This window comes from Trichechus manatus, unplaced genomic scaffold (genome assembly GCF_000243295.1).
Source record: "Trichechus manatus latirostris isolate Lorelei unplaced genomic scaffold, TriManLat1.0 scaffold00003, whole genome shotgun sequence".
Lineage (NCBI taxonomy): Eukaryota > Metazoa > Chordata > Mammalia > Sirenia > Trichechidae > Trichechus > Trichechus manatus.
Genome location: NW_004443939.1, coordinates 8,135,850 through 8,160,743, shown reverse-complemented (window position 1 = coordinate 8,160,743; position 24,894 = coordinate 8,135,850). Strand labels below are relative to the sequence as shown.

Sequence of the window (24,894 nt, the reverse complement as noted above, 5' to 3'; positions counted from 1 at the left end):
GCCTGGTCCTACACCAACTTCATGGTCATTGGTATGCTTGAGTCCATTATATAGATATAATGACTAAAAATTCTTCAAAATATTCATTTTGTTTGACAGGCAGTTAGAGTGGTGAACAGTACACGTTGCCATCAAGTTGATTTCGACTCACAGTGACCCTATAGAACAGAGTAGAACTGCCCCAGAGGGTTTCAAGGCTGGTGGATTCAAACTGTCGATCGTTTTGATTAGCAGCTGAGCTCTTAACCATTGCACCACCAGGACACTGGATTGTAATTCCCTCAGTATTATTTTGTGAAGGAGTCCCTGGGTGGCGAACTGCCAATCTTTCGGTTGGTAGTTGAGGGCTTAATCCTTTGAGTCTTGGGTGCTGGGGAAGGTGACTCTACTCCCAGGGATAAACCAGGGGTAAATCCTGCCTGATTACTGTGAGATAATCATGGTAATCTCATTTCAAGTGCCACTGAAGGGTTTGGTAATAGATATGTGTCATATAGGAATAGATCCACAGTGAAGACTTGTTCAGAGTTCGAAGGATAAAAACTTTTTGAAATCAAGGCTACTAAAAGCCTACATGTGACCAGAAAACATACAGAGGGAATCATATATCTCACTCTGGTAGCTCATGATTTGTTCAGCTAGCTCTACTTTTATATTCCTCCTATTCACTAGGATTCTTTGGCAGCAAGCAACAGAAAGGGATTTGGGCCAACTTAAGGAAAAAGGACTGTATTACAGGGATACTGGGATCTCACAAAACCAACAGAAAAGCAATAGGACCAGGATTGGAACAGACAGGAGCTAAGACAATGCCAGAGGACAAGGAAGCAGGAAGCAGAATGACTTCACAGCAGGAATGTCTGGATCAGGGGTCAATGAATAAACACCATTCATATAAAATCACTCACATTTCTTGATTCTTATTCTAAGTCTAAGGTGTTATATTGCCCAAGCTTAAGTCACATCACCACCCAGTGGGCTATACGTCAACAGTGAGAGAAAGATCTGGCTCCTTCAGCCAGATCTAAACAGGAATCTGGACGTACTGTTCCACCAAGACTAGTTATATTATATATGTGACTGTCTGTGTGTATGTTGGGCAGCCCAAAGGACACAGGCATTCTATAAGGGAAGGGAATATAAGTGTTGACCGGCCAAAAAATGTGACATAGTCAAAATTTCCAGAAGCTAATGTATACTAGTACTATATTGATGAATGGAGCCTTGGTAGCACAGTGGTTAAGAGCTACGGTGAACTACAGCTGCTAACCAAAAGTTGGCAGTTTAAATCTACCAGCTGCTCCTTGGAAACCCTACGGGGCAGTTCTACTCTCCTATGGGGTCGCTATGAGTCAGAATCGACTGGATGGCAACGGGAAAATATTGAGGAATGGGAGTAACGAAAAAAGTGCCAATTCTGTCCATGAAATAATAAGGTTGACTTTCAAAGGTACTTTACAAATCATAAAGAAAGATGAGATTGTTGTTTGGTAGCAACCCTTTACTCAATTCACTAAATTCAACTAAATCATGAATAGTCCTGTAAAACTGTTGGCCACTTTAGACTGATTAACTAAAATTACCCTCAGAAGAGGAAAATTTACTACTGCTGTGGATATTCAAAAGAATATACCACAGGCTTTCAAAATGATTCCAGAAATGCATGATGCAATGGAATCAACTGAATTAAATGCACAGATCCCAAGGTTACTATAGTATCTCAAAGGGAACAAGACTTCTTATTTGGATATATTGATTTCCAATGTCCTTGACAAAAGTGCAAAACGAAAAACACTCTACACCTTGCTGTTGAACAAAAATAATGACAAATTCTACTTAGTTGTTGTTAGTTAGTTGCCCTTGAGTCTCTGACTCGCGGCGACCTTATGTATAAAACCCATTGCCATCAAGTTAGATGCTGACTCATAGCAACCCTATAAGACAGAGTAGAACTGCCCCGTGGGGTTTCCAAGGCTGTAATCTTTACGGAAGCACAGACTACCACGTCTTTCTCCCATGGAGCAGCTAGCTGGTGGATTCAAACTTCCAACCATCAGTTAGCATTGCCCAATATACCACCAGGGCTCCTTCATCTTATGTATAGCAGGGCAAAATGTTGCGTGGTCCAATGCCATCTTCATGACTGTTGGTATGTTTGAGTCCATTGTTGTAGCTATTGTGTCAAAATTCTACTTACGTTAATAAAATTAATAATTAAAATTACAATTTAAAATGAAAAGTACAGTAAACAAGTACCAGAAGAAGTTAAACAAGACTTAGCAGTTTAGAGGCTCAAAGGGGTCTACAACATGGTCCAACTAAAAAGAGAAACAGAAGAGTCTTGAAATTGCAGGAGAGTGACTCCATTTGCCTCCATCCTGTGACTCCTAATAAAGTTCAGTGCTAATGACAGGCTTCTTCCTTAAAATTTCTTGTCAGATACATCACCGATGACACTACACATGCACTCTAAAAAAGGCATCGCATTCTTTAAGGATCCTTTAGAAAGATGCTTCCTCACAGAATTCAAAACAGTTGCTGTAAATGGTACTTTGTTAAAGAAGGACTGCTTTCCACGTAGAAGTAAATGTTCAAATATACCGAGTATAATACCCAACTCCAGAATCTTCGATTTCTCTTAATACTATGACTTTGCTTACTTGTCCTTCAGGTCTCAGCATAAGGACCTCCTTCTCTATGGCCACAGACTAGGTTAGGTGCTGGATTAGTTTCCCAGTGCTGCTGTAACAAAATACCACAAAGCACATGACTTATAAAAACAGAAATTTATTGTTTCACGATTCTGGAGGCTAGACATTCAAATCAATGTGTTGGTTGGGCCATGCTCTCTGAAGGCTTTAGGGGAAGATTCCTTCTTGTTTTTCCCAGCTTCTGGTAGACCCAGGCATTTCTTGGCTTGCAATTACAGCAGAAAACTCTGTCATCACATAGCCTTCTTCCTTCTGCCTGTGTCTCTTCTCCCCTTTCATAAGGACATCACTCAGACTGGGTTAGGATCCACTTTACTCCAGTATGACCTCATGTTAACTGATAACATCTTCAAACACCCTATTCCCAAACATGGTCACGTTCACAGGTACCAGGGGTTAGGACTTAAACATATCTTCAACATATCAATAATTCATTCCACAATGAGTGCATTTCCTTTATGTTCTTACAGCATCATAGCATTTCAGTCATTGGATACGGTACTAGGGTATTTGCCTCTGCTTCCTCTTGAGCTCCTTTAGGACAGAGATAGTGGTCTTTGCATCACTGACACCACAGCACCAGCACAAAGTAGGCACTCAGTAAACATTTGTTGAATAAGTGAATGGATGTTTCTTTATAAAAGTAAAAGCCATACTTGTGCCCACAATCTTTCCCCTCCTATTATCAAAACAAAATCTAAAGGATCTAGAGTACAATAGGGATTAATGAAAGAGACATTCAAGTTACTTCTTCATATGGACTTCTCCTAGAGATGATCCTGAAATTCATATTAATTTCAAGTTAACATCATCTGTCAGTGAGTGAAATGACCAGAGGATAATGAGCCACACTATGTTTTTAATTAAGAAAAAAATACATATTGTTCAATTGATACAGTAAGGAGGATCCCACAGTGAGTCCACTTTTACTCAGTGGGGCTTGACAGCTACCACAAAATCTTTCCAAGGCTTTCAGTTTCATTTGGTCTCCTTTAGCCTCAGGAGTTCTTACACAGTACACATTTTCCACATGTAATTATGTAATGGAGAGTGAGTTGTTATACATGACATTTAATCTTCCATAGTGAGGAAGGTACGACAAGAGCTGCGGGTGAGATCATTAATCTTCTTGGATCCCTGACCTGCCAAATATAGCGATTCATTCTTCATCGTATTAATATAGCTCTCCTCCTGTACTCAGATTGGTGTGCTCATGTACAGGGGATAATGCTGAACAGAAAAACCCAATAGAATTGAGTTTGTGATGCATAGCAAAGACAGGACCTAGATTGTAATATACATCTGGATGATTCAGAGTTAAATAATCTAATATATTGGAGTCCATATGTTTAGGCCACAATTTACAGAATTGTTCAAATTCTAAGCATGTGAAAAGAAAAAGGGAAAAAAGTAATTATGTAAGTCATGAATATATAGCAGCAACTTGCTAATTTGCACTAATGACTCACAGGTCTCTTGTGAATTACAGATCAATTAGTATATGAATAAATATAAGTGTTAAAAAAATGACAAGGACGCGATCACACAAATGTACATTGCTATAGACCAAAGGCCCTAGTTTAATTAAAATGTTGCTTGCAGCATATTTTAATAGCTTTCTGTGATTACTACTAATCATACTGCCAAAACGTGTGGCTAGTTCCTATTTTTATCTCAATTGTCAGTAAATTTGAAAAGAAGAGTTGCTACGGTATAACGAAAACCCACTGCTGTCAAGTGGATTCCAACTCATAGTGACCCCGTATAACAAAGTAGAACTGTCCCATAGGGTTTCCAAGGCTATAAATCTTTATGGATGCAGACTGCCACTCTTTCTCCTGCAGAGCAGCTGGTGGGTTTGAACCATCCATCTTTTGGTTAGAAGCTGAGCATTTTAACCACTGTGCCATCAGGGCTCCCTCTGCCAAGGTATAAAAGCCAGAAATTTCTGTATAATGGAAAGGCACAAAGACTCTAAAATTTCAAGTAGGGGAAGAAGTATTGCCAAACAGAAGCACTCACTGTTTTATGAAAACTAGTCTTTAAAGTAACATTACAACACAGTATAAGTTATGCTGAGTTTAAAACAAAAGTATAACCAAAGCTTATTGTGCTAAGATGACTAAAAGTGTTAACTTCCTGAAACTTGATAACAAATCAATTTTAACTGCTTCAGAATTTGGTCCCCAAATAGCCAAAGTTAAGGTTCTGGTAACAGTAGACTGAAAAACGTACTCTACACGGCAGAGTTTGAAAGATGTACCTAAATGAATAATGAAATAGACAATCAGCCTAAATGAGAGGATGAAATGCTGGATAGCACCTAAAGTGACAGGTCATCATGCGTGAATAGGGCACAAGTCTACCAAATTATTCTGCAGGTGATGGACAGATGGGGTGAGCAATAAAATATTTCCTACATTTGCTTTCTTTGAATGCTTCGTATTCTCACACTTTTTGATATTATTTACCTCCAAAAATCTATTACAGGTACTTTTTATTGACATGGGGATTAATGCATGTTTATTAGATTTCTCTCTATACATTCATTAATTAGCACTAAATTCCTTGCTAGGAGCCCTTGTGGTGCAGCAGTTAAGAGGTAGGGCTGCTAATCAAAAGGTTGGCAGTTCGAGTCCACCAGCTGCTCCTTGGAAACTCTATGGGGCAGCTCTACTCTGGCCTATAGGGTTGCTATGAGTCAGAATCGACTAGACGGCAACAGGTTTGTTTTGCTTTGTTTTTAAATATTCCTTGTTAAGGACCCTTGGTGGAACAGTGCTTAAGTGCTCGACTGCTAACCTAATGGTCTGTGGTCCGAACCCACCAGACATTCTTCGGGAGAAGGATATGGCAGTCTGCTTCCATAAAGATTACAGTCTTGGAAACCTCATGGGGAAGTTCTACTCTGTCTTTAAAGGGTTGCTATGAGTTGGAACTGACTTGATGGCAATGGGTTTGGTTTGGCTTTTGGTATATTCCGTGTTAGTATACCAGGTCATCAGAATTAAAAAAAGACACACTGAGAGGGAATTTAAAGAGATATTTTCAGGCAGGCTCTGTCCATCTCTCTTATTCTGAAATTTTCCAGTAATGGTTTTACATAATGTCCCATAGGTATCTCTCCGAATGCTTATTCATTATAATGGTAATTAAAGCATTCTTAAACTGTGAATTTGCTTCACTTAAAAAAACATTATGGAATTAGTATATATCTGGGAGTGATTCCTTTTTACTTTTCTTCCTCTTTCCTTCTCCTTGACTTCTTCTTTCTGTTTTATCTTTTATCTTCACGTTTGTCCCTCCCTTTCCACCTCTGGTCCAACATCATCATCATCATTGCAGCAAACACTGTTGAGCTCATATTGCCAGGAATACATATGTGCTAATACATAACATTTGTAGACAGCTCGAGAGATAGCTACATCATCACCATGTTAAAGACCAGGAAACTGACAGAGCTGGGATTAAGCACAGGCTGGGTGAATCCATGGTTTCTTCTTTTAATCACTAAGCCTCATAGTTCAGCCTTGCTTTAGTAAAGAATTTGTATCTAACGGAAACAGTTCTTAGTCAGATGAATAGGACCTTGCCTTATGGAAATTAAAGCATTAATAAATTAATAAAATAACCGCACATAAATTACCAGACATGTCTACTGAATCAAAGAAAGACTGTCAGCAGAGCAAACATCTCTCTTGATTCAATTTAAGCTCATTTTCCTTTGTACAGTCTAAAATTGGACACAACAGTAGATTGTTCAGAATCATTCCTACATATTTTTTTCTCCCAATAAAATAAGATATAAAAAATCTTCCTTATTCAGATTATTTGGGAAAGATGTAGGGAGAGGGACTGAAGTATGATGAATTTGTCAAACTCACTTAATATGATTGCTACCTTTGGAAAATACAAGAATCTAGAATTGCTTAGAAGGAGCTGAAAGGAAATTAATTCAATAAAGCTTTCCGAATGCCCACCATGTGCTAAGTACAATAATTTAATGACCATGCAAGAAAGGTTTACAATTAGATTATGAATTTTAAATATACATTAATACTTCTAAATTGCTTAAAATCACTTGCAGTAAATAAACATTTGCAATATCCTCAATATTGTTTACAACATTTTTTTTTGTTTACTAAACAAATTCTTTCCTTTATTCTGCTCCCTTCTGAACAATCAAAATAGAAATCATCAGAAACTAAATTAACAGGGCTTTACTTCTATTTTTAAATTTCTACTCAGCATTCTCTTCTGTATTCTAAATAATTTCAAACCATTAACCTTTGTTTATTGAAGGAGGAGGGTTCTATTTCCCAACTGCTTAATTGTATTAAATGATTTCCTTTGGATCCTATTCAATTTTCTTTCTGCTGTCTTTAAAATGGGATGACCCAGCATGAGCAATAAATGTCCCACAAACACTGAATGAAGTGGTAATAGTAATGTTAATAACAGTACTTGCAGCAACAGCAGCTGCCATGTGCGAATGTTTATGTCCAGGCCCTGCAGTCAGTGCCATATACATCTTCTCATACTATGCTCATACACCCCTGTGGCAGGGGGCAGGGGCAGGTAGTGCCGTTTTCTTTTAAAGAAGAAGAAAACCCAGGCTCAGAGCTGAAATATAACTTGCTTAAGGTCATTGAGGCAGAAAAGTTTTTTCTAAAGGTTTATGTTTGGTAATTTTCCGGGATCACAGTGGTTCTTAATTACTTTGTAACCGAAATACAATACTCTTGCATCCTTTCACTGCCCAGCCTTCTGTTGTACTTAGAGCTAGCAACTTGTATAAGATGTTTTCAGGCCTAAATGCAGTATATGTGTGGATCTGACTCAATGAACACCATCTTAATCTCTTCAGGGTCTGACCTTTACTCAAATCTGTTCATGTTTTCATCATCTAACTGATTTCTGAATCTCTGACAACAGGAGAGGCATGGAAACCAAAAGAGGACTTCAAGGTCAGCAAGCCAGAAGAGGCTGTCTTAATATGCAAAGAGATACAAGAAGAAGGAAGGTTTCTCTCTACGAAAACAACAGTAAAAAACTGGAAAGCCAGGAGCCAAGCAGCAACACCCAATGAGGCTGAAGGGATGATGTGGGAAGAGATATTGCAATCACCTTCATTAGTGCTCATATATGGGAATAAAACTCCCTCTACTCCCAACAGTCCCCTAGGAATGGACAGAAGTTTTTACTGATTAGGAACTGGTGAGAAGAGGAAGAATAATAATGACCATCACTATCATAAAATACCAGCTAACATTTAGCTCTTACTCTATGCCAGGCACTGTGGTGAGCATTTTAGATCTATTAAATTATCACGATTAATGAGTAGGTGTTCTATCGTCAATTTACAGACGATAACTGAGTCACAGAGGGAGAAGAAACAGAGAAACAGTTAACATACAGGATTAGGTAAAGCACCAAAAATTCTTCAGATTTATCTGTCATTTCAGTCAAATAATAGAGAAACAAACGTATTGCTGATGTGACAATTGGCTTCAAACAAACAGGATTTCTAATTCTGATTCATTTATATCATAAGGGCTCAACCAGCTACCAGGTGGGTAAATGTGGAGTCCCAATTAGGGCTTCGAACTGGTTCTTTCAGGTTCGAACCCTTGCTGAGAATTTGCATATCCACTCAAGATAATGCTGAATGAGAATCTACGGTTTAAAAAGTTCCTACAGGTGATTCTTATGTATAATAAAATTTGAGAACTACTCTACTAGTGGAAACCGTGGTGGTGTAGTGATTAAGTACTACAGCTGCTAACCAAAAGGTCAGCAGTTCGAATCCAATAGGCCCTCCCTGGAAACTCTATAGGGCAGTTCTCTACCCTGTCCTATAGGGTCGCTATGACTCGGAATGGACTCTCCATCAATGGGTTTCATTTCTTTTTTTTTACTCTACTAGTGGTTCTCAGAAGTGTTCCCTAACCAGCAGCATTAGCATCACCTGGGAACTTTTTAGAAATGCATATTCTCAGCAGGTGCTCAATCCTGAATGAACCAGTTCGAAGCCCTGGTCCCAAAACACAGCATGATTCTAGACAACAGAACTGACATCTCTTCAACTCTGGATTTTCACTAGTACTCAGTTGTTTTCAGTTGCTGCTTCCAATTCTTTTGGGTACAGAGACTGCACCATTTTACATTCCCACTGGTTCGTTCAGGTTCGAACCTCTGCTGAGAATTTGCATTTCCACCCCAATATAATGAATCAGAATCTGCATTTTAACAAGATCCCTTGGTGACTCTTACATATAATAAAATTTGAGAACCACTGCTCTACTAGTGGTTCTCAGAAATGGTCTCTAACCAGCAGCATTAGCATCCCCTGAGAGATTGTTAGAAATGCAAATTCTCAGCATGGTTTTAAACAGGAACAAACCAGTTCCAAGCTCTGATCTTCTCATCTACTTGTTGGTCATTTGTATATCTTCTTTGGAAAAATGTCTATTCATGTCTTTTGCCCATTTTTTAATTCAGTTGTTAGTCTTTTTGTTGTTGAGTTTTAAGAGTTGACTGTAAATTCTGGATATTAAACCCTTATTTGACATATCATTTCCAAATATTTCTTCCCATTCTGAAGATTGTCTCTTCACTTTCTTGACAATGTCCCTTGATGCACAAATGAAAGTTTTTAATTTTGATGAAGTCCAGTCTATTTTTTCACTTGTACTCATGCTTTTGTTGTCATATGTAAAAACCCATTGCCTAAAATAAGGTCTTGAAGGCTTCTTCTCTACATTTTCTTGTAAGTTTGATAGTTTTAATTCTTATATTTAGGTCATTCATCTGTTTTGAGTTACTGTATACTGTGTGAGGTATGGGTCTTTGCTGCTGTCGTTAGCTGCCACGAAGTTGGACCCCAACTCATAGTGACCTGATGCAAAATAGAACAAAACACTGCCAGTCTTGCATCATTCCCATGATTGGTTACAAATGGAACCATTGTGATACATAGGGTATACACTGGCTGATTTTTGGAAGTAGATTGCCAGGTCTTTCTTCCTAGCCCATCTTAGTCTACAAGTACCACTGAAACCTGTTCAGCAGAGCTTCATTCTTTTGCATGTAAAAATCCAGTTGTCTCAGCACCATTTAATGAAGAGACTGTTCTTTCCCCCCACTGAATAGATTTGGCACCCTTATCAAAAATCAATTGGCCATAGACACAAGGGTTTATTTCTGGATTTTTAATTCTATTCCATTGGTCTAGGTGTTGATCCGTATACAGTACTACACTGTTTTTATTCCTGTAGCTTTGTAGTACATTTTAAAATCAGGAAGTGCGAGTTCTCTTACTTTGTTCTTTTTCTTTTTTCCCTCAAGTTTGTTTTGTTTATTCAGGGCCCCTTGCAATTCCATATGATTTAAGAATCAGCATTTCCAAAAGAGTTCCATTATATTTATATACAAAACAATCAGCTCCAGGACAGGAAGAAATTTCTATAATTTAAATACAAATATTTGCTTCAACTACCAATTCTATCATGTGAAACAAACAAAAAAAATCTCATGACCAAAACAACCTACACTTTTCTTAAAGTAACAAAAAACGAAAACATATTTTTAAATAGACAGTAATTTTGTTAGACAAACCAAAGACGAGATAGTCTTACACAAATAATAACATCTCCAGAAGAGATCGCTGTGATTTTGAAACACCAGATATATCTATCTTACCTAATGAAAACCAACTTCACCTTTGTTGGAGCAGTCTTAATAATGGCAGATGCATTTTGGTGACTTCTTCCATACAGGATCTGATTGTTTATCTGTTTGGGAAAAAAATAAAATAAAATAAAATGCACTTGTAAAAATATACTATAAAACAAGGTACAATAATTGGTCTCTATCCACCTGTACACAGATCAAGAGGCAGTGATTTGAACAGAACAAGAGGATACTGTGTGGTTTAAAGTCAGGAAAGATATGCGTCAGGGTTGTATCCTTTCACCAATTTACTCAATCTGTATGCTGAGCAAATAATCCGAGAAGCTGGACTATATGAAGAGGAACGGGGCACCAAGATTGGAGGAAGACTCATTAACACCCTGCGTTATGCAGATGACACAACCCTGCTTGCTGAAAGTTAAGAGGACTTGAAGCACTTACCAATGAAGATCAAAGACCACAGCCTTCAGTATGGATTACACCTCAACATAAAGAAAACAAAAATCCTCACAAATGGACCAATAAGCAACATCATGATAAACGGAGAAAAGATTAAAGTTGTCAAGGATTTCATTTTATTTGGATCTGTAGTCAACACCCATGGAAACAGCAGTCAAGAAATCAAAAGATGCATTGCCTTGGGCAAATCTACTGCAAAAGACCTCTTTAATATGTTGAAAAGCAAAGATGTCACTTTGAAGACTAAGGTGCCCCTGACCCAAGCCATGGTGTTTTCAATTGCTTCATATCCATGCCAAAGCTGGATGATGAATAAGGAAGATCAAAGAAGAACTGACGCCTTTGAATTGTGGTATTGGCGAAGAATATTGAATATACCATGGACTGTCAAAAGAACAAACAAATCTGTCTTAGAAGAAATACAACCAGAATGCCCCTTAGAAACAAAGATGGCGAAATTAAGTCTCACACACTTTGGACATGTTATCGGGAGGGATCAGTTCCTAGAGAAGGACATCTTCCTGGGTAAAGCAGAGGGTCAGTGAAAAAGAGGAAGACCCTCAACGAGATGGATTGACACGGTGGCTGCAACAATGGGCTCAAGTATAACAACAATTGTGAGGATGGCACAGGAACAAGGAGTATTTCGTTCTGTTGTACATACGGTCGCTATGAGTAGGAACTGACTTGACAGCACCTAACAACAACAAACATCCGCTTGGAGCAACAGAGGAAGAAGGACAGTCAGGAATAGCAAGATGAAATGGAATGTGTGGCTAACTGTCTTCATGAACAACTGCCTCCTCTGCCATGAGACCAGAAGAACTGGATGATGCCAGGCTACCATTACTGAATGTTTTGATGAAAGGTTCGATAGAAGAATCCTGATGAAAAGGGGGGAAATGCAGAGCAGAATTTCAAATTCTCATGGACTTCAGACTTTCTGGAACCACTGAGCTGGATGAACAACAAAACTATTGCCCCGAGACAATCACTAAATCTTAAACCAAAAATATCCCTTAAGTCCTTCTTTAAATCAAACAATAGTTTGGCTTATCTAGTAAAGAATGTGTAGCTTAAGTATTGTGATCTTTTAAGAACTATTTAGATGGGATCAAATTGACAACCGCAACTCAAAAGATTAGATAGGAAACTTTGACAGCATAAAGTTTTTGTTAACAAGGGAGAAACAATTTGGAAAAGGGGGGAAAGAATGGGTGCACAACTGGAAGAATGTAATCAGTATCACTGAACCATACATATAGAAACTGTTGAATTAGTGTATGTTCTGTGTATATTCTCAAAAACAACAAAAAATAAATTTGAAAAATATAATAAATATATTCTTGGAATTAGTCAAACAATAAAATCCATTAATTTTTAGACAAGTACATACGTAGGACTCTCTAATGTGAAAAAATTTCTTAAAATTCATTACGGTATAGATTCAAAAACACTGCAATTCTAAGTAGCTATTAAAAACCTCTTAAATTTAGTTTTGATTGCAGTTAATAAAGATCATACAGTCCTTGACCTTTTCGCTAAATTTCAAGAAAGCAGTAGAGCAAGATGCAAAAACTTTATGATGGATATTACATTTCCTACAGCTTTTCCAGATTCCTGAAATATGTAGAAAACAGATCAAACTGTTGTATTCACCAGAGCTCTATAAGGCCCATTAAACATGATTCTGTAAATGTGTCAAGGTTATTACATAGCATAAATTTTGTTATCCTCAAGAAGGTGAATACTACATCCACATTTTAAGTCAAATTTTAGATTGATTGCACAGAAATGTTTTATTCTACATAATCATGAGCCATCTGCTCATAGGCAAGATGTAACAGGATTTTTAACTTGATGGGATTCATCTAAATATTGTCTAAAAACATTTACATTCTAAATTTTTCATTCCAGATTTTAACACTGACAAACTATGATGAGAGCGGTTAATTGATCTTTCATTTTATTTCATCCAATGGAAAACAGCTAGTACAGTTTTGGCTCTCCATGACCCCACCCCAATCTCTTTAATAAGTAGTTAATGATTTATACAATCTTCTCTAAGGGAGTTCTATATTTAAATGAGGACTCCATAATTTCTGCTATTTAAAGGATATGCTTTTTGTAACCAGCATCTGGTCTGTCAGCGATGTCTCTGAAATTTTGCATTTGAAGACACACCTGACACAAGTTTGAAGACATCGGAAAAAAGGTATCTTCTTCTGTCACAACAGTTATTATGAGAAAGGGTATGGAAGTGAAAACACAGTCTTTTAACCCATCTAAACTGAAGCTCATCCATCACCTTGTCTGAAGCGGTTAAGCGGGGATTGATATCCAAAACTGCTGCAAAAACCAACCTCCGGCTACCTCCTCATTCTTACTCTCATTCTATCAGCTTTTATTTGACACCAAGGCAATCAATCACACAAAAATCCTCTGATGTCCTCAGTTTCTTCTTCTCTAAAAGTGATCAAAGGCCCTACTTCATAAACAGAATTAAATGAGATCACGCTTTTTAATTTTATCGATAGTGATTTTGATAGCCAAAGGACTTTTAATTTTTATGTGTTCAAAACTATCCATCTCTTCTATTAAAGTTCCTGCCTTTAATATCATACATTTAAAAATGTGCCAACCCTCATCATTATATAATTACCCATGTGTATTTTCTCCTAATACTTTCATGGTTTTATCTCTCTTATATTTGCCTTTTCTTACCTTACTCATTAATAAGGGAAGTGGTTAAATAAATCATGTAGCCATTAAAAGTAATGTGAAAAAGCATATTTAGTGCCATAGGAAGTGGTCCAAATGTATTAAATAGCAAAACTAAGTTATAAATGAGTAGGTCTAGCAGGATCACATTTTTTGCTAACCATATTTTCCAATCTCTTTAACATATAATGAACTACAAACAAGGATCTTTAAAAATGAGGTGGTGCATGAATATGCCTGGTATTTAGGTAATTATTTGTGAATGTCTTGCCCTTTGTGCCTAGCCTCTGCTTTCAGAAAACCTTTCCTAAACCACAACCAATTTAATCCTCCTGGTTAAAGCGTGTCCTGATTCTATCAGCTTTTGTTTTTCACCACGATAATCAATCACACAGAAATGCACTGATGCCCTCAGTTTCTTCTTCTCTAAAAGGAATCCAAATACGCACTTCATAAAGCTGTTGTGAAAATTAAATGAGATCATACCTATGACTCTAGGTTTAAAAAAATCTGTCTTAGGACACCTATGCCCCAACATGGCATGTTAGGCAGATAGCACCAGTAGAGGCACCTAATAAACATTTATTGAATTGAGCTAAACTCCTTGAGGGGAGGAACTGGTTTCGTCGTCTTGGTATTCCCCAGCTTTTCACGCATAGCTTGCACAAAATAGTGTTCCATAAGCATATGCCCAATTGTAGAGCTCTCAATGTAAGCGGCACTTAATCAACCCTCTGGGGTGGGCTCCAGCCTTCAAAATGATTGAGATTAAAAGTTGTTTTTTTTTTTTTTTTTCTCAGCAGCAAAAGCTTGTTCATATACAGGTTCAAACTGTTTCATGATTATGGATATGCTCAAACTTTTGCTTTTAAGCTGTGATCCTCCATTTTGATAGAACGTATGGTGCTGTTATTCTAAGAGGGAAAAATTATATCCCACATGAAGAAAGCAGGTCATTAATTTTAATTTACATAAGAGTAAATCTAAAGTTATGTATTCCATGATGCTGTTTCTGACTATTCAGGCTCTCTGGCAGTAGAAACACAAAGCAGCTTGCTTGCTGTTGATGCTTTTTCCAGTGCCAACAACTGTGGTGTTTACTGGTAAAGCAGCTGCTCCTGCAAATGTTCTGTAGCCTCTGGAGAAACCCTGCTGTACAGTGGGAAACTGGGAACAGAGCAAGACACTCAAGACAGAGGGAAACTTGATTTCACTGGATGAAACCTAAAAGGAAAATGCAGATCTCTGGATAAAACAGTCCAAAACAAAGCCTCTTCTCTAGGCTTGAGAATGACACATGAACAGCCTCTGAGTTTCAGGAGAGGTAGCATTCTTTTGTGTTTTCTTACTGTCTTACTTAATATAAAACAATTTCACTATTTAAATGAAAGGTATGGAGCTTCCAACTACATAAGCAGATTTTATATTTCTTCAACACTAATGGAAACACACTCCAGAGCAAGAAAGTAATTCAGTAAGTAATTAGAAAAGAATATGATGTATTCATGCACTATTAACTTTAGACTGTCACTTATTCTATTATTGAGACGCTGTTGTTCTCTGAGGGTCTCTATTCTTTAAACAACAGATGTAGAAGTTTTCCAAGTACAGCGTAGGCCAAAAAGAAAGCATTCCACATCTGCTGGAAGTCTTTCAGGTTAATTAAAATTATTAATGGCTACCACTTACTCAGTGCTTACCCTATGCCGGATACAATGCTAAGCAATTTTTGCACAGTATTTCATTTAAATCTCAGAACAACCAGAGTATAATGTATTATTATTTCATTCAACGGATTAAAAACGGAGCATATGGTGGGTTCAAACAGGTGACCTTTTTGGTTAACCACTGAGCTACCAGGGCTCCTTCTTCAACAAATTAGGAAAGGGACACTCAAAGAGGTTGGGTAATTTGCCCAAGGTGATTCAGCTATCAGATAAGAGCCTCTAATCCTAGGGCACACCAGGAGGTCACATCCTATGTATGGTGTTCAAATAATCAGATAATTTTCAAAGGTCATCTTTATAAACATGCTTATTAAATAAACTCCATGCAGGAACAGGAGGATGCTAGTCACCACTATTTTAGGTCTTGGGCTTTTGAAATAAAAAGGACAGAATAAACCAAATCACCACAATGCATAGAAAGAGAATCACCAAAAGTTTACTGCTAGGCTTTTTTTTTTTGGGGGGGGGGGGTAATTATTGTAAAAATACAGGTAACAAAATAAATATTGGTGATGGTTACACAACATAAATGATATAATTGGTGTCACTGAATGGTAGACATTAAAGATGTTGAACTGCTAGGCTTTTTAAAAGTCCCAAATGCAATATGATGGAGTCCCATTAAGACAGTATCTTTCTCTTTGTACAAATTGCGCCCTGAACAATCATATACGCTTATTACACTTTTTCTCTGCTGTACAAATATACACAGTTCGACTACCCTTTTAACTCTTTCTGACCAAAACCAAAGAAAAACAAATAAAATATTTATTTTAGGGCAAATACTGCTCCCATCATTTTCAAATATGAATGATCATTTAGATTATCCAGAAATTAGAAAAGCATTATTTTCTATTTACTTCCAGTAAACTGCAAAGTAGAGAAATTATATGCCTTCCTCAAAGTTTCTCCTTGTCAAAGATGATTCAGTGAGGAAAAGTAAATTATCTAGACATGTGCTTATCTTTGACATTATCCTATAATGGTGGGGAAAACTCTTTAATTTTGATTTGCTACTTCCTAGTCCACCCATGGAAAACTTAGTGGCAAAGTGGTTAAAAGCAAAGGCAGCTAACCAAATGGTCAGCAGTTCAAATCCATGAGGCGCTCCTTGGAAACCCTATGGAGCAGTTCTACTCTGTCCTACAGGGTTGCTATGAATTGGAATCAACTCGACGGTAAAGGGCTTGGGCTTGGACTCCACCCAGATAATCTATTCGTTATCTTAAAACCTGAGATCTACAATTCTTCCATCCAAGGGAACTATACAGTCCCAATTTATGCATGTTGTGCCAGCTTAATTATTATTAATAGCATATCATCTCAAAAGTTAGTCACTTCACATGACAAATTTTGAGAGGCAGAGCCAACATGGCACTATAGATAGAAGCACCATGCCATCCTTCCACAGCAAAGACCTGAAAAACTAAGTAAAACGGAGACAAACGTCAATTCTGGAACCTGAAGTATCAAATGAAGAAATAAACAACTCAGTTAAGCCCTGAATGGAATAAGAAACTGACAGAGAACAGAGAGCGAGGAGAGATATGTGCAGAGGTCCCCTATTAACTAACGCAGCACAGATTTGCCATCTTGGACTCCTGTTGGAGATCAGCAGACAGGGAGTATGGGAAAGCAGCTTCACGGAGTTCCCAGCAGGAGATGGCACCCAGTAACCAGCGATATATGCTTTCCCACCCACCATCCTTCTCCCTCTGCTCAACTTCTGCTGCTTCATAGCTGGCTGCGGGCGCTGGGCTAGCCGGAAGATGCAGGGTCCATGCTGCTTGGATTTGCCTAGCGCACATCGGAGATCGGCAGACAGGGAGTACGGTAAAGCAGTTTTATAAAGCTCCCAGCATGAGACAGACCAACCAGTAAACACAGATATATGCTCTCTCCCCACCCACCCTGCTCGGCCTCTTCTGCTTCCCACTGGCCACAGTTTCTTGGCCAGGAGGCACTTGCTTTGACCCCATACCACTTGGATTTGCCCCATCGACAATGGCTGGCTCCCTGAGCACCGTATGTTTGTTGCTAGTGTTGCTTTTTTCCGCTTCTTTTGATTTCTTCCATGCCTCTCACCGCCTCCCACTCCTTTCTCTCAAATACCTGGCTCCATGTGCCATCTTTGCTTCTTCTTGAAAGGCTGTGAAGCGCTGCTTGACTGGGGAACTACTTTCCCGGCCTGTGCCGCCGGGGCTTTTTTTTTTTTTTTTGTTCTGTTTGTTTGTTTTCTTTTTCTTTTCAAGGCTTGGGAGCCCCTTCTAGCCGGGCTGCACTGAGTGGATTGGGAGCCACTTCTCCAGTCCGTGCAACTGTGCTGGTAGGATCCCTGGGGGCATTTTTTTCTTTTTCTTTTTTGTCTTTCTTCATTTCTCAGTTTCTCATCTCTCTATACTTACCTTCTTTTCCTGTCTCCTGAATACCTGACACTGTGTGACATCTCTACCCCTTCTAGCCAGGCTGTACTTCACAGCCTGGGAGCCATTTCCCAAGTCTACGGAGCTGCACTGCTGGGATCCCTGTGGGCTTTTCCTTTCTTTTTTTCTAATTTTTATTTATTTATTTTTCTTTTTCCCCCTTTTTTTCCCCCCTCCATTTCTTGGTTTCTCATCTCTCCACTCCAACGGCAAGCTCCCTTAGCACCTTTTTTGCTCCTGTTTTTCTCTCCATTTTTCCATACTCATCTTAGCTCCACATATCATAATCTCCCCCCTCCTTCCTGCCTACCTGCACCATGCACTGAACATCACACCCCTGAGCAGCACAGGCACAGCCTACCAGAACCTGCCCTGCACTGATTCCTGGCCCACCCTGTTGGCTCTAGTACGTGCCACAAACAACCCATGCCAGCAACTCCCCCTCAGCTGAACCTGTCCTGCTGCACTAAAGCTTAGCGACTGGCCCTGCCCAATAGACAAGGAGGTGAAAAGTATCGTGCCCACAAAATGAAAAAACAACAAAGAACGCACAGCCTGCCTGTTCAGACATAACCAAATAAAACAAAAAAGCAGGACAAAACAAATTTACAATCAATAAATGAAGAAAGTAACTACTAAATGTCCCGAAGACAGAGAAAATATGAAAACATATTAAAAAACAGGACAGGATGGTTCTAGTATGAGTTCAAAATAAAACACCAGAGGACTTCCGAGTAGAAGAAAAGGTACTAAAATTACCTGATAGGGAATTAAAATCTCTAATACTCAGAATTAGCCAAGAGTTTAAGAAAAAAGCAGACAAAAATGAGGAAAGAATAGACAAATTCATGGAAAATATGGACAAAAAAAAAAATGGAAGAATTCAGGAAAATAATACAGGAACAAAATGCCAAAATAAATTCACAACTAGGAATCACACAAAAACAATTAGAAATCCAAAAGATAAACAAAATTTCAGAAATGGACAGTGTCATAGAAGGGCTGAGGAGCAGGTTTGAAATGATGGAAGACAGGATCAGTGAAATTGAAGACAAACACTTGGCTATAACTCTGAGGAAAACTCAGAAAAAAGAACGAAGAAAAATGAAGAAACTCTGAGAATTACGTGGAATATGGTTAAAAACAAAAATTTGCAAATGATCAGAGCTCCAGAATGGGGGAGAAAACAGAAAACACAGAGAAGATTATTGAAGAATTGCTGACATAAAACTTCCCAAATATCATGAAAGATGAAAAGCTGACCATCCAAGAAGCTCAATGAACCCCATATAGGATAGACCCTATAGATGATAAATTTTATTTGCCCCACTTTCATCAAGTCATGACTACGGGAGTTTATTTTATGCCACTCATTCTCAACTCCCATATTACTAAGATGAGAAGGCCAGACTAGATGGGGGATGTAGTAGAGACCTTTGGTGTCTTTGCCAGCTCACAACCACTTCTCTCTTCTAAGAACTGTCCTTCAAACTTACCATCACACAAATAGCATCTATAATGGTGGGCAGTCAAGTCTGTATTACTTGTGATGCCACTCCAGGTCAAAGCTGATTGGGGAAGATGGGGCATATGACCCAAGGTGGGGCAATCTTTCAAGTGTTTTAAATTGGGGCTGAGACACAGCTGAATATTCTTTATATGCTCCTTTAGCTTCTGTGAGATAGCTATATTCTGCCACATAGTTGAAGAGGCAGGGAAAGCCATTATTTCCTAAGGCTAATATGCATCTTGACATTTGGGTTTCAGGAGGGATCTCTGTACCATTATAGGAAATTCCTTTTTTGGCTAAATTACTTTAAACTAATATCTGTTCTTTGCCATTTAAATGATATAGTTTCTGAGGCCCCTTCTAGTTCTAAAAATTAATTTACGTATCTGTCTTAGTTATCTAGTGTTGCTATAACAGAAATACCACAAGTAGATGGGTTCAACAAAGAAAAATTTATTTTCTCACAGTCTACTAGGCTAGAAGTCCAAATTCAGGGAGTCTGCTCCAGGGGAAGACTTTCTCTCTCTGTTGGCTCTGGAGGAAGGTCCTTCTCATCAATCTTCCACTGGACTAGGAGTTTCTCCGCGTAGGAACCCTGGGTCCAAAGGACATGCTCTGATCCACGCACTGCTTTCTTAGTGGTTATGAAGTCCCCAACTCTCTGCTTCCCTTTCATCTCTTGCAAGATAAAAGGTGGTATAGGCCACACCCCGGGGAAACTCCCTTTACATTGGAGCAGGGATGTGACATTAGTAATGGTGTTACAATCCAACCCTAATCCTTTTTTAACATAAAATTACAATCACAAAATGAAGGACAATCACACAATACTGGGAATCATGGCCCAGCCAAATTGATACACATATTTCTGGGGGGACATAATTCAATCCATGACAACATCTAAGTTACATACATTTCTCTGTCACACAGTCTTATATTTTCCCAGATGCTCAGTAAATTATCTTCGCATCCAAGAGGAGAAAAAAGAAGGAAATGGGGAGGGTGGATGAGGGAGGCTTCCTGTCCAAAATAGCCTCTACACTCTTGACCTACAATTCTGGTTTTCTTATCAGTTTTTGGCTTCTTCTGATTACTGACCAAAAGAGAGTTTTCTGAGATTCTCCAGATGGTTAATAACTTCTGCTTCAGCTGGTGACAGAAAGACACTAATATTTTACCTTATGGGTAAGCTAGCTCATTATTCCCCAGGTTCTGAATTAACCACTTCAATGAAATGTCATTCAGGAGCAAATTATAGCAACTCTAGATACTGAGAGCAACAGCCCCAAATGAGAAACATCTGTATTTGCAATGCTTATAGGGTCACTATGAGTCGGAATTGACTCAACGGCAATGGGTTTGGTTTTTTGGTTTTTATTAAGTCATATTACAATGAATTTTTACTAGGTTTAAATTTCCCCCTCATGGGTTGGTTTCTGCTACTGTAGTTTAATAGAAACAAAAACAAAAGCAAAAAAAATTGATTTGAGTAAACCTCCAACATTTATATATTAGAGATGGAATACTTAATTGCCGTTTTATAGTTTGTAATAGAAGTAGAAGTAGGGTTAATCCAGCAAAGATTCAGCAAAAGTAAATGGATGTAAATTCTTTGTTACACTACATAAACTTTCACTTTAGAGGTCCTTAATGAGATTCGTTTCAATAAAATTAATTATTCAAAAATATCATGAAGAGATAGGTTTTCAACTACTCTTAATTTTCCATAGTTCAACTGAACATGAATATAAATTTATGCTGAAGAGCAGCTCAATTAAATCTACTCAAAAAACCTACCAAATTGGAAGCAAAAGTTAATTAACTTAAGCTAGGATTGGAAATATTAATTACACAAAACTTAAAATTTACTTCAAATAACAGATCCACCTGAGGTCTCAATATCATGTCATAATATATTATGCTCCACAATTCCCTTGGCCATGATTTTATTAAAGCAGAAGGATGTGTTATGAAAAGTGACAAACTATTAAAGAACTGAGTTGGAATTCAGGTAACTTGAATTGTTGATGATGAAATCTGGGAGGTCCTCTACCTGCTTCACTTTCAAATATATTCTAAATTTGACATTTCAAGACATTAGAATCTATAGGTTAACTTCTTTTCTTTAATAAGGTCTTTTATTTTGTATAATACACATGCAGAAAAACTAATAAATCCTAAGTATTTATAACTTGATGAATATTTTTATAGGTTATCTTTTAATCTAACAATTGTACTTCTATGGATTTATTTTAAAAAGATTAAAAAGTAGGATACCATAACATCTACCATGGTTATTCTTTTAATAGACAAAAACTGGAAAAACCTACATATTGATCAACAAATGATTGTCATGGTACATCAATAAATGAAAAACTGTGCCGTTAATAGAAGGTGAGAGAGGATGTATAGGTCTAGACTCATTGCCATAGAAAGATAACACTGTTGAGTGAAAAAGTGAGAAAATATCATGTAGCCTACTTATTTATCACAATATTATTTTCATCCGTGTAAAAGTTTCTATCTGTGTTTAAAGAAAGCTCTGTGAGTATCTCTACTAAATGTGAACACTGATGGTATCTCATTGGTGGGATTCAAAGTGATTTTCAGATTGTTTTTGTTTTGATATTTTATAATTACTCTAATAATTCCATTTAATAAATGCTTATAACATACAAGTCATATTGTATATATGCATATAAGGAATACACACACACACACACACACACACATATATATATATGTAGGTAGGTAGGTATATGTCTTAAATACACCCTCTCTTCATTTATCAACACGGTAAAATTCCAAAGACCAGGTCATTATGCAAAATTGGTGTTATTTGAAAATGGAGGATGACCGCAGTAGACCAGAAAATGGAGGATAACTACATCATTACTTAACTGCTAAATTACATCACTACATAACTGCCCAAACCACCTAGAATCAGGGCCTAGTCAAGCTGACACATAACCTTAACCATCACAGCCAGTGTTACTCTCACCTCACACCTCAGCATTCGTTACTGCCAGACTTATGTCTTTAATACGCAAAATAGTTTAGATAGTAGACTTTCTACTATTGTCATAAATGCGAAATGTCAGATAATGAGACAGTTGATAAGTGAGGAGAAGGTGTACGTCATTTAAGTCTCACACAAATTAGTAGAGGAATGTATTATTACCTCATTATACAGATGGAGAAATTGAGGCTGAGTGAGATTGAGGAATTTGACCAATGTAACACATTTAGAGCCAGAATTTATGACCAAATCTGTATGCGCCCAAAAGTCTGTCCTTAATGATCAGGAAACATTTATTAAGGATAATTTTCTGGGGTTAAAAAAAGAAAAAGCCACAGGACAAGTAAGTCATTTTTAATCCTACGGAATGTTAAATCCAATTTACAGGGCCTCACAAAGTAGAATCCCCAGACCAAGTAATATTCCAATAAAAATATGATAGATATGTTGGATATCCATTCATTTATCCCTGCCCTCAAGAATCGAGTACTCTAATAAGTAAGACAGTCATGGAAATAAATAATTGCACTGCCATACAGCTGTCTTCTTGGAGACAGCTAGGTTGTGGTCTTTAAGAGAAATCAATAGACACTTAGCAAGCACACAAGGAAGTGAGTGTCAGGAAGTGCTCCCAGACAGGGGAGAAGCATATGAAAAGATATACAGGTATAAAAATGCAAGGCTCTTCCTAGGAACCAGAGGTACTTCAGTATAGCTTTTAGGCGGAAGGCAGACTAAGAAATAATAGGGGTAACCAGTTCCTTCAAAGACCTTGTATACTTGTAAAATATTTATTTCCCCTTCCAAAAATCTTGGCCACCAGCCCCAGTGAAGACTGATCTTCATTCTCCAAGCCACTGCTTCAGTTTTACTGATGGAGGAATGGAAGGGGGGAAAGGCATACCAAGGCTAGGGATGGCAGGGGGAAGATGACTAAAACTTACATAAAAACATAATCTCACAGTAATGGAAACAGATATCTGAATAAAGTATCACATAAATTTTTACACAAAAAGACAAAAACATGTATATCAAGTAGCAACATCTTAATACCTTGGGCAAAGGAGCAGGTTTTTAGGACTAATTTTAATGGAATCAGTGCTGAAACGAGGTCTGCAGCTTCAATTTAATCTATTTCTTGTAAAGTACAATGTTCCCAAAGGAATACATTTGTTTAAAAGGCTTATGCATGAGATTTATTTTCTCTCAAACAAATCTAATTAAATTGAAATACCTTCTGAACACAAAGTGATAGTAATATGTATCTCACATCTTTCTAAATTTGATATACTGGGAAAATAGATATTCTTATGAATCCTATACCCAGAAATATTTTAAAAAACGTTAACTTGATAGAAGTGAGCTGAGGAAAATATTTGTGTTGCTCTAATTTTTAGTGTTTTTGTGGAAATTGTCCATGCTATAGTTCAGTTTACTTGATCGACTGAAGTAGGTGTTATAGATAATTTCCTGCATGGCATAGGAAGGAATGATTGGATGAGAGCACAACTCACCTCTTAAAAGTTCATTAATATTGCAGAAGAATCATGTTTTCCTAGGAGATGGAGACATTACAACCCAACTCTATTAATGGCACTACTGGACACATAACCAAATAGAATTCAGGAGACTAGTGACCTAGAATTCTGTCAACCAAGAACATCTTATATTCCCCAAACCAGTGAAGCCCAGCTTAATGTTTCTTTCATACAATTAGCTGATATGATTACAACTCTAATCCAAGTCCCTCAGTCACTAGTTTTTTCTCTTACCTTCGAAATATTTTACTTGCCCCTTCTACAGAAAAATCCAACAAATTATTAAATCACTGACACAAACACAATCAATCAATGAAGGGCTCTATGGAAGCTCCTCTCCGTTCAACCCCAGTTTTTACTTTTACCAACATTAATCTTGTTAGTGGAGCCCCTGGGTGGTGCAGACAGTTAATGCGCTTGACTGCTAACCAAAAGGTTGAAAGTTCCAGTCCACCCAGATATGATTCAGAAGAAAGGCCTGGCGATATACTTTTTAAAAATCAGCCAGTGAAAACCCCATGGAGCACAGTTCTACTGTGACACCCATGGGGTCAATATGAGTCAAAGACAACTCCACAGCAACCAGCTTCTTTAACCTTATTAGTGAATGAATACTTCAGAGACAGAATTATATCCCACCTACTTCATAGCTTTTAGAGCGTATCTCATAGAGTCCAGCAGTGCCATGCCCAGCATGACAGACAGGGTAGGTACCTGTACTTTTGTGGATGAGGACACTGAGACTCAAAAACTCAGTGGCTTGTACAAAAGTTACCAGTAGGTATGGGGCCTCCTGAATATACTATGGTGTCATGGATTGAATTATGTCCCCCCAAAAATGTGTGTATCAATTTGGCTGGGTCACAATTCCCAGTATTGTATGATGGTGTACCATTTTATAACCTGATGTGATTTCCTTATGTGTTGTAAACTCTATCATTATGATGTAAAAAGATGGATTAGCAGCAATTATACTGATGAGGTATACAAGATTGGATAGTGTCTTAAGCCGATCTCCTTTGAGATATAAAAGGGAGAAGCGAGCAGAGACACACGGGAACATCACACCAAAAATGCAGTGCCGGCAGCAGAGC

The 24,894-nt window shown here is 37.8% G+C and overlaps 1 protein-coding gene across 1 annotated transcript in view; it reads right to left on the bottom strand.

The window, feature by feature from the left end:
- PATJ (PATJ crumbs cell polarity complex component) overlaps positions 1-24,894 on the bottom strand; it is a 431,680-nt gene that overhangs the window by 120,927 nt on the left and 285,859 nt on the right. Inside the window, exons 29-30 of the mRNA XM_023730369.1 lie at positions 10,413-10,504; positions 1,047-1,122 (exon numbers count right to left, since the gene is read on the bottom strand). Of these exons, the coding sequence (XP_023586137.1) occupies positions 1,047-1,122; positions 10,413-10,504 (168 nt within the window). The remainder of the gene's footprint in view (positions 1-1,046; positions 1,123-10,412; positions 10,505-24,894) is intronic.